The sequence below is a fragment of the Rissa tridactyla genome, chromosome 5 (assembly GCF_028500815.1).
Source record: "Rissa tridactyla isolate bRisTri1 chromosome 5, bRisTri1.patW.cur.20221130, whole genome shotgun sequence".
Classification (NCBI taxonomy): domain Eukaryota; kingdom Metazoa; phylum Chordata; class Aves; order Charadriiformes; family Laridae; genus Rissa; species Rissa tridactyla.
In genome coordinates this window covers 21,080,057-21,096,721 of record NC_071470.1, presented here as the reverse complement: position 1 = coordinate 21,096,721, position 16,665 = coordinate 21,080,057, and the positions used below count along the sequence as shown (strand labels likewise).

Genomic DNA, 16,665 nt, shown 5'->3' with positions numbered 1-16,665 from the left:
ACAGTTTTAAAGGAAAAGTTAGACGCTTATTTTAGTATGAAATGAGCAACCTTCCGGAAATTCCTCTTACTCTCTATTGAACCATGAACGGTTTAAAAAGAACTGCTAAACCTCATTTAAATAACAGATAAGGAAGTCCTAGACAGGTCACATCAGAGAAGGCTAACAAACTTCACTGAATGCAGAACATTTTTATCCCACCCTAACCAAAACTCTCCCAATTTCATCATGAAGGCAGATAGAGGAATAAAAAAAGTTCAGATCCAGGGAAGATCCTGAAGGCTCGTTCATCTCCAGTGCTCAGGGAAGTTCAGCGCATTGCACACAACCCTCCAAGTATCACAACCTGCAAAGCAAGCAGGAACAAAAGTGAACTGTACATACTCTTTTGGAAGATGTAAGCAATGGATGAAATTTCTCTCTCACTTTCCCCCCCCCCCGAGAAATACAGCTGTTTGTGGTGAGTCATAATTCCAAATGCTCAAGGTTGTGTATGAAAGTAGGAAGACGGTCTGTTTACAATGACCTTGTAACTGAGGATATGGCCTACAATGCTTTTTTTTTCCTATTACCCCAACCGAAACATAAAAAATCTGAGACAAAGACAAAATACATGTTATTTGATTTTCTCAGCAGTAGTTTCCATATCTCCTTCAACTTCCTGGGTGATTTGAGAGTAGCTGTCTCTGCCTCTGTAGGACGATCTTGTTTATTGAGTGCCATGTCTCTCACGGTACCTGGCAGTACGTGCCACAGAGCTGTGGCGGATCCAGAGAGCTCCTGTTTACAGGATGTGCAACTTGCCTGCAGAAATTCCAGGAAACAGTCTGCTTGCCATGACCTCAGAGCAGCCATTTCAATCTACCACAAACCATCTGACAACAGAATTGTATTTGCACGGTACACACGTTCACTAGGCTTTTTATGACTATCTGCTGGTCACACATCACGAGAATATAATCTCTCACTCACTCAATTGAGTGATTGCTTGTTCCACTTTTCAATCAACAGCTGCTAAACCCAAAGATTTATCCCAAATGTTTGCTTAAAGAGGCAAATGATTTCCATTATAAATAATTAATCCAGCAGCGTTTTTCTGACCGTGCCCATTGAGGTAAAGAGCAGCTCTATACATTAGGAGCTAACAGGGCTTTAGCTCCTTATTTAGACAGAAAAACAAATATTCTAAAAGTTACTACTTACATTATTTTTAATGCAACAATTACTTTATAGCCACTGGGAAGATTTCAACTGATCCCCCAGAACACCTCTACCAGCCTGAATAGCCTGTTCCAGGTGAGTAGGAGCTTTTTTCTTCCACTGAAAACATACCCAAACATGCCCCAGGAGGCAGTCTTCGATATTTGCTGTGATCACAAGCGTGCTAAATTATTATGTCCAAGTGATGTTTTTTTTTTTTAAATTGTGTCTCTTATTCTATTTTTTCCGCACAGTTGATCAGCATGGTTGTTATAAGATAAAAGCTAGTCACGTGCAGAAGCGATTCTCATCACCTCCTGACTGCAATTTTTTCCTTGTTTGCTGTCTAGCAGGAAGGGAGGGAATAAGCAGACACAAAGCACTGACTGCCTCTGCTCTAGGTAAGGGTGGATTTAGAGATTTACTGAGATTCAGCGAAGGTGAAAGAAAGATTATGTAAATACTAGATTTATTTTTTTTTCATATGTCAATGAAATTATCTGTATTCTCTTTCCTCTGAGAGAGCCTATTTCAGTGAGTCGTCTCTGTAACTATCACTTCTGAGTTGAAATGGGTTCAATCCTTACATTGCTTGAAAACTGAAACAGAAATATGGCAAGCAAATTATTTTTAGCGTATGGATTAGTTGTGTAATACTGCTGGTCATTAACCACCAAGAATGGTTACATTGATCATTTAAAGACAGTTTGAACTACAAATGAACTGAATATGACTTTACTGGGGATGCAAAATTGCCACAGTCAAAGCCTTCTTAAAATTTAATAAGATATCTGGACTGGTCTGGCAATCAATTTCGGCAAAAAAAAAAAAAAAGTTACAGTGAGGTATGAGATGAGGAGAGGAACTCAGTGACATCATGATCTCCAAGATTGTCCCTTGACAGTTTTTAACATACTTCTGGTCACCTTAATCTGCAATGTATTGATTTCCACAAGTGTATTTGTGTTACTCTCGAATGTCCCTTAGCTGTCAAAACACATAACAACCCATCGCTTTGTTGTACTCTAACTGACATGCCAAATAGTATTCGGTCGGATAGCAAGATTCTTGCTCCTCCATCACCAGTAATACTGTCTCCTAGCAAGCTGTTTGGCTCCTACTACAGATTCCAGAAATCAAAGTGCTGCCTGAAATTCTTTATTCACTCATTCTGCTATTGTTTTCCTTCAGATTTGGGATCTCCGGATGTGCCTCCAGATCTTGTGTAAACAGATTGAGTCTTTGTTTATTATTGAAATAAACAAAATCCAGCTACAGTCTGCCTAGCCAACATCTTCTAGCTGGAATGGCATCTTTGTTCCCATAAAGAACTCAACAAATTGAAAAAAGCATAAGCAAAGCTTCCATCCAAATAGCAGATTCAGCTGCAATGAACATTTGCTGAACATTCTGTATTTTTCAAGACTTTTTTTTTATATTTGTACTTTACTCTTTAAGTGTTATAGAAAAAAAAAAACCCCAAACTTCTGCAATACTAGTGACAATACTGATTGAAAAAACATCTAAAATTAGAAGACATAATCAAAAAGTTCTTTGCAGATCTACAGCCCTAGTTCGCAGTTAATGACTGCTCCTTCTCACTGATTGAAGGAGATTTTGTCATTTTAGCAGCATTTTAGCCTATTACCAGGTAATTTGCCAATTTGAGAGATACCTAGACTCTTGGTCATCATCAATAAGAAGATCATACTCTCATCGGATAAGGAAAATGTCTAATTCACTTCCATTCTTTCAGTTCCAGTTTCGTTATTGAACTGAGATAACATCTACAGCCCATGGTGTCTTAGTCCATTAAGGGCTGGGAATACAGCACCACTTAAAATACTTAGTATAGTTTCCTCTTGAGCTAACGACTTTCTCTCCTCAAAACATAAACTTGAGTAACTCAGAAACAACTGACAAGGGGTTCCAAGCCTGGTCCTCTTATCCTGGCAAATATAAAGCCTATAAAATTCCACCTTCGTTTGAGATTTTTGTCAGCACATGGAATTAGAGAACCAGAAGGTTGCAATTAGTATTTTTTTTTAATATAATTTGGGTGTAGATATAAGTAACTTCCCTAATCAAGAGAAGACATTTGATCTTTACTCTCAAGCCTGTTCAAAATGATTGTTTCTTTTCACAGCCTTTGTAGAATCTGATGCTTTTTGGACAATTTACTAATAATCTGGTGATCATTGCTTATTTGAATTTATATTAACTTACTGCCAGTTTGTATTTATATTTTTTTTTAAATAAATAAATCTGATTGTATTATTTTCTACCTGAGATTGTGCTTATTATTTCTGTCTCCTCTTTTCTGTTATGTGACCTTCCAGTATTGTTTCATTTTGTGCTTTGTTTCTCTTTTGCCCACCAGGCTTCTTTCTCATCTGTTATTGTCATCTTGTTTCTGTACCTGGTTAATATTTTCCCTCTTGAGTCCTCACATCTACCCGGAGCATTCTCAGCTTGTAGTTTGGAGACACTGTAAAGAGCACCAAATAGCAGTAAAAACATTCCCCCCCACACACACATTCTACTGTTCAAAGCTGCGTCCAGGTAGTTTTAGGACTGACAAAATGTATGTATTGGAAAAAACTGTGGGAATGAAACAATTCTGAAGATTATTTCCTCTCCCTTTTCTGTTTAGATAAATCAACGTGCACAACAAGGCTAGGTGGACGATAAAATTGCTGACAGAAATGGCAACTCAAATCAGTAAAATATACATTATTTAAAAAAAAAAAAAAAGCTTTCTATGAAAGGACGGAAGACAGGACTCAAAAAAATCATCTCAGGTTATCCATACAGCAAAGTACACTCAGAAAAGTTGACCAAGACTGTACAAGTCCATTAATACCGAGCAGGAGTAATGACTGAAAGTAACACAAATGGGTTAACGCTAGGCCTCCGGAGAGGTTTGCTCCCTGCAAAAAAGATAAATGCGTGCACCTGTGGGAAAAACTGTTGCAACACTCCATCAACGATGTGGCACATACCACTGCCAGGCCTTCTGAGGCGAAAGTGGTTTTATTTAACAGAAACTGAAGAGAAGCACCTTTAACTCTGTCTCACGCCTGCAGGGTGTCATCATGCTCAGAAGCACCAGGAGGTGTGTGTCCAGCAAGCCTCTACAGCCATGGGGCACCAAGGCAGTGGTGGTCAGGCTGCCCATCCAGCACTGTGATGCCCATGTCCAGGCATTGGGACTTGCATCCATTGCAATTCCAGAGGGGCAAAGTGACACCCGCTGTGAAGTCCTCCTCATGTCTCCTGGGTTCTTCTTAGGCTGGCAACCATGCACAGCTTTTGGATGTGCCTCTTTGTAGCCTTGAGCAGCTGGTAGCGATCAGCATCTCCATCCTGTCCCACCTCTGTGAATCATCAGGATTTCTTCATTGCTCTTTTTCTCCAGATCTGGATGTCTTGTGGAACTAACTGCATGCAGATATGCTGGGGTCTTGATAACCTGCTAATTTGGGTGCCATTAGCACAGCCCATGCTGAGAGCCCTTTTGCTGCTGTGACCTCCATCTCGCGTCTCCACACCCAGACATCACCCTTTATTCTCTGTTCACACCAATTCCAGCCTTTCTATTATGGCTGCCTACACCCAGAGGTAGAGAAAACAATCATCTAAATTGTTTTGATTACACTAAGAATGTTACTACGCTCTGCTGCTGAATGGGGTGGGTGACCAGGAAAAGGCTGAGATACTCAAAGCCCTCTTCCCTGGTCCTTTACTGGCAAGGCCAGCCCTCAGGCCTCACAGATGTCTAGGCCTAGTGGCAAAATTTGGAGGAGGAGACTACTACCAACTGTCGAGGAAGGTTGAGTTAGGGCCACTTTAGCAAACTTGGGTGTTTCCAAGTCCTTAGGGCTGGACAGGAGGTGCTTGTGAAGGCGCTGAGGCGCTAACTCATTGCGCTGATTCCTATGATCTTTGAAAGGCTGTGGCAATCAGATGGGATTTCCAGTTACTGGAAAAAAGCAAAGGTCACATCTATCATCAAAGCAAGGTGCAGGAAACTACGGGAGAGTCATCCTTACCCAGCCTCTCTTTCAGAGACGATCATAAAGCAGATCGTTCTGTCAGTCATTTCCGGGATGATGAAGGACAAGAAGTTGATTTGGAAAAACCAACACAGTTCTACCAACATGATTGCCTTCTACGATGAGATGATTTGCTCTATGGTTTTGGTGATAAGAGCAACACACATTGATTTTAGCAGGGTTTTTGCCACAGTATCCGTAGCAGCATTGTGGTCCAGTAAGGGAGGCATGGACTGAAGTAGTGGACAAGGTGGGTGGAAAAGGTGGTGACTCACCACCCGCAAGGTGGGTGAATCACTCTACTCAAAAAAGTAGTGGTCAACACTCCGAAATGAAGTGGTTATGAGTGGTGTTCCTCAGGGCTTAGAGGGGTGAGACTAGATGACCTCTAGATGTCATAAATGATTCTGTGATCAAGCCTTGCAGGGCACTCAGCAGTATTTGGGTCCTCATATTGAAACCACAAGTCATTTATGTTCCTGTGGATTAATGGGTTAGGCTGCAGCCCAGGGTCGGTCTCTTCCTTGATTCCGAGTTTATACAGTCAAGTCTGTGTGATGTGAAGCAGAAATGCATCGAGAGTTGTTTCCATTTAATACACTTCTCACCGTGAGAGAAGTGCTGCTAAGGTGGCCTGACCATCAGCGACCTCCCCCCCAACTCCAAAACACAAGCACTGCATGAAACAAGTCCATTCCGTGCGTCCTATTTGGGGACTTCTAGTTGAGGGCAAGAGGTGAAAATGAACCGACTTTGCAGAAGGATTTTTAACAAGGATCATTTTCTACTTCAGACCCACAGCATTTTCATTAAGCGCTCTCTGTTCGCGTCCCCATCTCACATGGCATTACGCTATAGGACTCGTGCAGTCCATATCCTTTGACTCCAGCGGCTCCCAGTTAAAACAGTTCACACTTGTCCAGGAAACTCTCCTCTTTCATGTACCCTTTGTGTACCTCTCTCTTTGTATTTTAAATTTAACTAATTAATTAAATTAACAGCTGGTTTCTTTGTTTCTGGCTGGGGAATTTACCCTGCTCCAGCTCCCCTCCCTAAAGTTAAACATCACTGAACAAGCTTTCATAAGATGCAGGCACTTCATTGTTCTCTTTACACAAGATCTGGGCAGATACTGTTGGTCTTTAAAGCCTGTTGTATTCAGCCAACACAAATGATAAAGCTAGGCACAGACTTCACAATTCAAACTAAATTCATTAGGTTTAGACACATTTTCCAAATCTTCATATGGTATATGAGTACTTCAATGTTTTGTGGTGGTTTTTTGGGGAGGTGTATGTTGTTTTTTTTTTTTTTTCATTAAAAATATGTTTCAGCTAGGATGGAGTATGCACATTAACTGTGTTGCTGGACAAATGATTTCATGCTGCATTTAATAGTGCTATAACAGTTTCACAGTTAGCTTTCTGGATTCTGCTGACCCGCGGAAGCAGCTTATGCCAGTCCACTTTATGCTCCTCTCTCCTTTATAGCAAAGGCTTTTCTAAGACTCTTTCAAAGCACTTCTGTCATTTCTTAGGTGATTGCAATAGTTAACAGTGAATGTAATGTTTATGTAGCTTTTAGCACCTGTGCATTGCATATCTGAGATATTAGATTGGACTCGGTCTTCAAAGGCTGCGTTATTCCTGGTTAAGTGACTCAAAACAGACTGGTTGAAAATCCCATAGATTTGGACAGGACAAAGCACGGTATAGATTTTATTCCCATTACAGTGGCTCGATGGAAACTTCTTAAGCACAAGTTTTTTGGGTTGGTTTTTTTTTTTTCTTTTTTAATTGTTTCACCCAGGTCCTAAACACAATTAACTCAGGGTTTAACCTCTGTGAGGGCTTAGTTTTCCTGATTTCAGTCGTATGGGATCAGATTTAAACCACCATTTATTTTTATTTTTTTTTAAATTTTTTGCTTTGGAAGGGCTGTAGTTGGCGCCGAACTGGAACTTTTTCCCTACGTTCCTCCCCTTTGGGGAGCTCTCCTCAGGTGACGGCATTTGTTGCGGCGTTGGCGCGATAAGGACAAACTTAACGAACTCCAAGGGCTCCTTTCCTACCCCCCCCCACCGCCCCGTCGCTAAAATGTCTTATTTTAAGATGTTTTTTGCTTTTCCTGAACTCGGCTGAGTGACCGGCCGTGATCTGCGGTGCGCTCCGCCGCACACCGATCCCCGGGCAGGGCTGGCGGGGGGAGCCGGCCGAGCCCTCACCGGCGCACCGTGTGGGGAGCGGGTACCGCCGCGGGAGCAGCCGCGAGCGCCCGGTTCCCCGCGGCGACCCGCCGGGCACCCCGGGGTCGCCCCGCCACCGCCGGCCGCCCCCTCCCTCCCTCCGCGGTGACGTCACCGCGCGGTGACGTGTCTGCCGGGCGGCGCGGTGGCGGCCGCCGGAAGCGGCGGGAGGCGGCGTGGGGCCGGCGCTGAGGCGGGTTGGTGCCGCCGGAGCGGGCAGCGTCGCAGCGGCGGAGCTCCGGCCCTTTCCTTCCTTCCTTCCTTCCTTCCTTCCTTCCCTCCCTTCGCTCTTCTTCGCTGCAGCGGCGGTACCGATGAGCGGGCTCCGAGCGCCCGGCGGGCGGCCGGTGGTGGTGTCGGCGACCGCGGTGCCGACCTGCCTGCTACTGCTGGGGCTGCTCCTGCCCGCCGCCGCCGGCGGGGGATGCGAGGTGGAGGCTGCGGACATCGGCGGTGGCCGGCGGGGAGGACGGGGAGGCGCCGCCGCCGCCTCCTCCTCTGCGGCGGAGACGGCGGCGGTTGTGACAGGTAACGGCTCCCGCGCGTGCAGCCGACGGGGCTAGGGCGGGGGTGGGGGAGCATCCCGCCGGTCTTTGCAGGGGGAACGGACGGACCCGCCGGGATCCACGGTGCCGCCGGGCGCCTCCGAGCCGCCTCCCTCCGCCGCGGTGCGGCTCTGCAGAGGGCGGGGGGGGTGGGGTGGGGGGGGTCCGGCTGCGGCGGCGGCGGCACTGCGGTACAGCCCCGTCGGGGGCCGGCCCTCCCCGGGAAGGAGCCCGCCGCAGGATATCGGCAGGATCCTGTTGAATAGCGATATTGTTGAGAGCCGGAGCCGCCGCTTCCGCGTCGGCGCCCGCGGTGCCGCCCGCCCGGGCGGGTGTCTGGGCCCGGCTCGGCGCGGTCCCCGGCGCCCCCGCCTCGGCTCCCCCCGCCGCCGGGAGGATTCCCGGCCAGGTGCCGGGCTCCCTCCCGGCGGGGATGGGGGGGTCCTCAGCGGTCCCCGGGGGAAGGAGGTGAGGCCGCTCGCCCCGGCCGACTTGCAGGTCCTGCCGTATCGCAGCACAGCTGGCTGCAACGCCGGCCGGCAGCCCCGGGCTGTGAAAGACAAAGATGTCCATCCCGTGCCCTCACGGGGGCTTCAGTTCTCCAAAAAGGCGTGGAAAGCTTTTTGGCCTTCATTAATTTCCTCCCCCCCCCCCCAAAAAAAAAAAAAGTCAATTTATTCATACTACTGTACTTAGGGCAAATGGTAATGCCTGCAGTTAAAAACAAGTTGCACCAAACACATTTGAAATAAATAATTTCAGCAGGCTTTGACGGCTCTGAATTGCTTGTATGCATTCTGAATCTGTCTGGTAATGAACAGGAGGAAGCTTTATGGTCTTTGGACTGTTCACTTAGGAAAATGGGATTGGTGTGTGAGGAAATGCTCAAAAAAACATTTAGAAGTTTGTCATGTCTCATAACGTACTTTTTGAAAAGCTCTCTAATTGGAGGGAGTGTGCAGAAGGTGGAAGAAAGAAGGAAAAAACCATACACTTTCTGAATCAAAGTAGTGTGTGTTTCTTACCAGAAGAAAAACTTCTGATGTTGTTTGGAATAGCATTACATCCCGAGCTAGAATTACCGAACTTCAGTGGATGAAACATGCGTGGGTTTCTTCTCGATGTAACGTGTATTTTAATTATAATTAGGGAAACTTCAACGTTATTCCTGAAATAACTCTTGAGATGGAGATGCAAGGCTACATGATCTAGCAATCTTTTTTGAGGACACAGCGTTTCTGAAATCTAAATTGTCCAATCTGTTGTCTGGCCGTATAAACTATGGAAGCTGGAACATCCGCAGTCTGTGAAGCAGCAGTCGTACCTCCCAGGGGTGTTGAGAAAATGATGTTTTGGAACAGCTTTTTTTTTTTTTTTTCCCCCTCCAGACTGTAGTTAATCTGGTTGTAGGTGGTATTAAACGGTTCTTGCTATGTAAAGTGCCGATGCTGTCTACATTTCATGCTTAATCAATTTTGATGTGTCAGTCTGTATGGAAAAAAGTAATTTTTTTTTTTAATATATTTTATGGGCTGTAAAAGTACTGAGATGCTTGTCAGCTGTTGTGGTGCCCCCCAGCAGTGAATCTGGTGAAGAAATACAGTTATTTGAGAAATCTAACCTGTTATAAGTGGATTTTTTGTGTTACATGACAGTTTGGTCTGGAAAATACATATGGGTAAGAGCCATCTTAGAATCAGTTTTAGTCTTTAGGAGGTTTTTAACAAAGTTCTGCGTTCACACGTTTGATAAATACGGTATTTCAGTTGATCACATAAGTTGTTTGCCTGTCTGGTGGCTAACCCCCAAATAGTCTTAAGTTACTCTTTGCAAAGCTGAAAGAACTCTTGAAGGTTGGGAGAAAACCACGTGACATATTCAGGGGGTGATTTTTAGTTATGTTACCTATCACTCTTTCCTTAAAAGATAAAACTTGCAGATGTGCCTTCGAGTTAGGAGGGACTGCCAAGACGCATGTGGAGAAGAACAGAATAAACTTTTAATTCAGTCATTTTGATAGGTTTGAGAAGTACAATCCAGAAGATAAAAAGCTGCTAAGTATAAAATGCTGCACTAGGAAGAGGCTATCAGGCGCTCGAGTAGAGGTGTATGGGCAGCACAGCTGTAGGAAACAATCCAGGAGTCTTAGTCATAAATTGATCTGAAAAAGCAACATTATGTAGCTTGCAAAAGCGGGTGCTGTCCTGGGATATGTCCAGTTTAAATTACAGAAGACTTTTATTTTTTTTCTTTTTGATTGCACTTTGTGTCTAGTCTTGAGTATTAAACAAAAAAGTACAGAGGAAAGTAGCAAAGTGGATTGAGAGGCTCAGAACCAATGACTGATGTAAAATAAAAAAAAATTGCTTTATTTTGGGGGGTGGAAAAGGCTGTGGGGGTGTGTACGTAAGAAATAGTTCACATAAGCATATTGATTTTTTAAAAAAAAAAACTTTTTCCATTTTCTCTGTGGTTAACATGTAGGTTAAGAGGAAGTAAATTGTAGTGGGCGAGATTGAAGTTAAATATAGGCTGGAAAGTTTTTACCTATAACAGTCAGATTACGTCGATTGTTCAACAAGTTCCCATTATTGGCAGCTTTTATTGGATTAGAGAAGAAGCTGGCAAAGATAATCTAGACACTTGACAGAAAAGGGATGTGTGATGAATTTTAGGACTAGGAAAGAGCCTAAAATTCTACTGCTATATTTCACCAGATATTCAGATATTTACTTAATTGTTTATGTAGATTATGATTACTCTTGTTTTCCTCTGTATATGTGCCTTTTTAATGGTAATTTATAAATGACAGCTGTATACGTAACATCTGACACTGCGCTGAAGGTATTTAGTCACGGTTATGAAAATCAGATCAACAAAACTGTTTCCACTGGTTGGAACCCCGTGAGCCTATTTTCTATTCATTCTGTCTCTGCTCATTCACTACTTAATTTGGTAGAAAGTTTTGAGGAACCTTCTGCTCTGAGCCTGAAGATAACACCAGCTTTTCACATTCAGTTTATTCATTGACTTTTAATTAAGTTGCTTTGTAATTCTGGATAATTGGGGATTCTTTTCTTGTTTAAAAGTCTAAATTTAATCCATGATCATGGATTAATCTGGCTGCCTTCCAGGTGAAACAGGGAACGTGGACCTGTATTTGGCTAATAATTTTCTCTTAAATAATGTTGAGATAGACCATTTTTAACCACAGCACTACATTGTATTTACTGAAGAAAGAATGGACAACGTAAGGTAACCTTTTCCTGAAAGTCATTGAAATACCTTTTTTTTTTTTTTCTTTTAATTGAGTTTCTGTTCTGGAATTTATGCATCATCTTAACACTCTGAGCTCTTCAAATTAATCTGACTTCAGCATCTGAGAACCGAGGGTTTCTAGAAAAAGTGTATTTTCAGCTGCAACTTCACAATTGGTTTAAGCCGTTCTAATGTGGGTGGCTGTTGAAGGGTGGCTTTCTTCTTTGGAGCTGACCCCAGCTGGCCGTGCAAGCAATATTGTTAGCACAAGAAAGCTAGTAGGATTAGGCATCCTCATCCCGGTACTCGCAGCTCACAAGGAGGGAGGCAGTTCCTGCTCCTTTTCTGCTTTGTGCCCTCTTTGCCGCCAGTGTTGTGCTGGGCACTGTCTGCTGCTTTAGCTTGCAGGACTGTAAAAAGAAATGCAGGCAACAGAAAACCCAATGGATTTGTTATTAGATTCTTTCCTGACGTGCTTTAAGCACTAGCACCAGTGCAAAGAAGAGTGAGGATGGGACTGTGCAGGTGGGGTCAGCAGTACAGAAGGGTGGCACGAGCCTAGCTGTCCATAGAATTGCATCCCTAAGGTGACTGTGAAACTGCGGTAGTGACCTTTTTGGGCTTGAATGATCCATTTGGAAGTTGGTGGCTGTGTGTGAGACTTTATGTACGGTGGAGCAATACAAAGAATGCAGTGACTTTTGTCACGTAGCAAAATGATCTTTGCATGATTATTTTGGCATGCACTGGTCTTAAAAGGTTGTGAGCTATGAGACTTCTGTCAACTTGCCTGGCAAACTGCTTTTTAAGGATAGTAGATTTCTCTAGTGATGAAAAATGAATATTTCAGGCTTTTCTTATTCCATGACTTCTATTTGTTTGTCTCTAGTTAAGCTCTTCATGATCTGGTCTTACCATTTCTGTTGGGAGGACAGAAATTTTGAGTCCTTTCCCCTCTAAGGGATGTCAGCTTCAAGCTGTTATTTACTTTCTGTCAGCATCTTAATGCAGTTGTCTGTCCCTGGAATCTAATTAGTTTCTGCTCTGTTATGTTTTGTTACGTTTTTAATTTCTTGGAATATTTTTTATTTTTAGTGATAATCAATAGGAGAAACCCAGCAGTAGGAGAAATCCAGCAAAGAAATGCTGTGCAACAAGGTTTCCAGGTTTTGATAGCTCAATCAGCAGCTGGTGAATTGTCACAACTACAAGATAGAGCTAAACCAGCTGTAGTTGGCTGGATTTGTAGAGGCTTTTGCAACAAAGATTAAAAACCAGTCAACCAGGAAAACCCCTGGCCTTTAAGTAGCTGGGTGGCATTGGAATCCCACTCAGAGATAAGATCTCAAGCACTTGTAACTTCCTTTGCCCACAGCTGAGTTTTTTTGCCTTACAGCCTCCCAGAATTTTCATTGTAACTCTTCAGCGCTTCTGCTAGTGCGGTCCGCACCTTCTGCCCTGTGAACTTGTTTTCTTGACCGTCGGCCTCACCTCTTCTGAAGATTTCTCTGGGCTTACTGTTGGGAATTAGCCAAGTTATTTAGCTGGTGTGTTCTGTTTCTTGTCTTGCAGTAGTCTGTAGTAGACCCTTTTTTAAACCCCCTCGGTGTCCCTCCGTGAAATTCTTTGACTCAGTATCATCCCCCCATCAGCAGGTTTTTGTGTTGCCCTTTCAGCTGTGAGCTTTCTGAAGGCAGCTCTGCTTTTCTGGGGACCTCCTACCAGATTCTGGCTAGCTGCTCCTACGCACCTTGGGCATGACTCATTTTCTTCTAACTAACCTCAGTGATGCTGATCTATCATAACTAGGTTGAGCTGCCATGGATTTGTCAAAGGAGGACTGGACCAAATTACAGAGGCAGTTGATCTTGATAAGATTTCCCATGATGATAGTATCACTGTGAAAAACACCTGAAAATGTGCTTTCCTTTTTTTAAAGTGTGTATGAAGTAAGCAATTTGATATCCTTTTAATTGATTTTTAGCTTGTGTGCTGTAAATTGTATGTCCTTTTTGTATGTAATACCTGTTCTCAATCAGCTTCAGGGGAGAGGAACATACCGCAAAGAGCTGTGATGTTGTTGGAAAGCCAGGAAAATTACTACAGTGGGTTTTTTTTTGGGGTGTAACTTTTAATGCATTGTTAAAAACTCAGAAGTCAAAAGTGTATTATTTTACATAAGAGTTGCCTCTAATTTACTGCAGAAATCCTGGTGCATGGGAAGACTTCATTGGGATTAGACTGTTACATCCTATCTGTGAAACTGGCATTTTAAAATACAGGAACTTGAGATGTTTATCTTGACCACATATGGTATGTGTTAAGAGTAAATAACCACTATTTATGTTGTCTTAAAATAAGCATATACGCATTTTATAAAGTAAGGTGAGTTTCAAGTTATTATATAAGTTAGTGTTATTCTGCCTTTGGATACTACTGAGTCTCTCCTGTTACTATGGAAACTATCTTTGCATATCTGAAAGCGGGGAGGGGTGAATAAAATGATAATGCACTGTTAAAATTTAGAATCGGCCTAAACAGAATGTGATGATTGTCTGGGTACTATAAAATTTGCATTTGTTTACTTGATTTCTGTGAGCACTTCAAACTTAAATGAAGAGAGTTCATTACTGTGTCTTTCATGGCTTTTTTGTTTTGTTTTTCTTCTTATGGACCTTGCTCCTTTTCCTTCGAATCGCAAAAGCATGTAATTTTTCAGAGACCTGTTAGAAGAATCCTTAAATCTGTATAATGAAAAGTACTTTAAGAGCTTTAACTAGAACCTGTCTTGGAAATTGAAGATAATGTACTTGTCAGAACAGTTAAAAATTTGATTTAGCAGCACTCATAATAGAACTGTTGACTCATTTGAGTCAACAGAATTTGAGTTATTGGGTAGGAACCACTGAGTTTTTGAATCTCATTCTTGTGATCTCTAGCAAAGATTAAGTATATCAGGAGCAAATTTCCTCTCTGTGCAGCAGTGTTGCACTACTGCAGGTGAATCTGGCTTCTCGGGTGATTCCTGGATGCAGAGGTGGGAGGGAGCTCGTTGCTGACTATTGCAGCTTTTATCGCAAATCGTAAATAGCACCACAGAAACTCGTGTAAATTGGAATGGGTGTTGAGGGTGCTTGGGTTGGGTGAAGCTTTAACTTCTGCAGTAGCTCAGAATTTACAGGAATGCAAAGATAGCTTTGATCCTTTTCCTCTAGGCAATGCTTTCTGTTTCCTACCTCTTCTTCTGCATCATAAGGCATTTAAAAACTGTCACCAGCCCGGCCCTCTGGTACTGTCTCCAGTTACAATTTTAATACCTTTTTTTTTGATGTACTTTGTTTCTGTGGTTATTGTTAATTTGTAAAAAATTTTCATGTGCTCTGCTTCTAAAACTGACATGAGCACTAGAAGAGTAATTTATCTCAACATATTTAAAGCTGTGTTTAAAAGCAAACAAACCTTGTGGTAGAGTAGTAATTTAAACAATTTTTTGTTGAATAAAATTTGGTGAAGACATTTTGGATTTCTTAGCTCTGTGTAGTTTCTCCTTAGAACGGGAAACTTTCTGTACCTGAAGGTGTGGTATGAATGCTCTTTCTGGCTTTGTGGTTTAGAATAAAGGAAGGGGTCAGTTGTATGTAATTGTTAAGCACATTTAGTGATGTTACACAGATAAAGGAACAGTTTTTCTCATTTCCATCAGGCGACTGTATGAACTGAATTAGTTAAAATTCAGAGTTCTCTGCAAGTTAAATATGTTATTTAGGATGGAAATTTTCAGACAAATGTTATTTTTTTCTTAATAGTAAATAACTCCTCTGTGCTCCATTGAGATTGGTCGTCAGTAACTCCTGAATGTTTCTTGATTATTTTTCTGTGTGTGTAGCATTTCATGAATGAGTGAATGGCTCAGTAAGTGATTTTTGGTTTTTTAGATTTATACTGCTGTCTCTGTTTACATGTTGGAATATGTTCAGTGAGCTTTGCTAGGAGATTATCTACATAACTTTTGTCAATCTGCTGATTATTATTTTTTTTTTTTTAATCCCAACCACAGGATTTTACTTGAAACGCATTCTTCCCTCCTACCCTCACTAGATGCAGTAAGCAGGTGAATTTTGTTTGTATGCCTAGATCTAAAGCAAATAAAAAGAATAAGTCTTATGTTGTTTCTCTGTAATTATAGTCTGAAAATTACAAGTTTGATAAGCTTTTCCTCAATTTGAAATGCTACCTAGTATTTTTATTTGAAGAACAAGAAGTATTATACTGTTAACAAATAAACAAAAGTACTCAAACCATGTGGTCTGTGATGATTTTGAAACAAATATGAAAGTTAATTATTCTGAGTAGGAGACTTCCTTCTACTGTAGTTTTAATCATAATTTGCTATATATAGAAGATTGCAGGATAACTTTTTGCTGTAACATTGTAGCCTACATGAAAAATACTGTTGTCTTATTTTCATTGCCTAAAGGATTAAAAATGGTTTTGAAGTGGAAATTAATTTTCTTTTTTTAGTGCTAAGTATTGTTTACACTTTCACTAAATATTAAAACTGGACTATATAATATCATGTAGCTCCAGTACTTCTAGCATGATGTGGCAGGAAGGAAAAATATATTTATAGCCTTTCCTACTTGTGATTTTTAGTTGCAAGTGAAATGCATCATGACAGCTCTGTCTTCCCCAGAGTATATTTTTAATTTTTCTTTGAAAAAACTTAACTTTGCCTGTACTTTTTTTGGCAAATGGCTGCCTCAATTTCTTCTCTCCTTCCTCTACTGAAACACTGCTGTCAGAGCCATAGAGAGTATTGTAGTTACTTTGGAAACAGTGCAGTAATGTGCCTGTTTAAAGTACAGCTAAGAGACAGTGAAATTGATTAGATTGACTTCAATGTATGAACGGTATTACGTATTCTCTGGGATTTCTTTCTAAGACTGCATTTTAAGTAAATTAATATTTTTGTTTTGATACTATGAAACTGCACTCCTGATAATTGTCTTGCTTTGGTTGTGTTGCAGGCAGCGATAGGAGACCTGTAGTTCTGCAGCCTTTGAAGGATGTTGCTTTGTTATTGATTTAAACTGACCTTGGTGTGGGCTGTTGCTGCAGAAAGGGGTGCTCCTCCTTTGTGCATGTTGCTTTCTCTCCCTCCCTCCCTGTTCTGCGTGTTCCAGCTGCTCCCTTAACATTATCGTGGCTGGAGGTGAGCTAGCTTGGGGAAATTGGTTTAGCTGGAAGTTGGTATTAATTTTTTTTTCAGCAGGTTCTGGTCCTTGCTTCAGGTCAGTGCACAGCTGCACAAGGGCACCTTTGAGAAGATAACAGCTTTGGAGAAAGGTGGTATTAACCATTT

At 42.1% G+C, this 16,665-nt stretch overlaps 1 protein-coding gene across 2 annotated transcripts in view; it reads left to right on the top strand.

Moving 5' to 3' along the window:
- The first annotated feature begins 7,647 nt into the window (after positions 1-7,647).
- STIM2 (stromal interaction molecule 2) overlaps positions 7,648-16,665 on the top strand; it is a 74,765-nt gene continuing 65,747 nt past the window's right edge. The window contains exon 1 of one of the 2 annotated variants that reach the window (XM_054202576.1): positions 7,648-8,028. In XM_054202576.1, coding sequence (XP_054058551.1) covers positions 7,815-8,028 — 214 coding nt within the window. In that variant the 5' untranslated portion in view covers positions 7,648-7,814. The remainder of the gene's footprint in view (positions 8,029-16,665) is intronic. The other variant, XM_054202575.1, reaches the window with a different exon arrangement.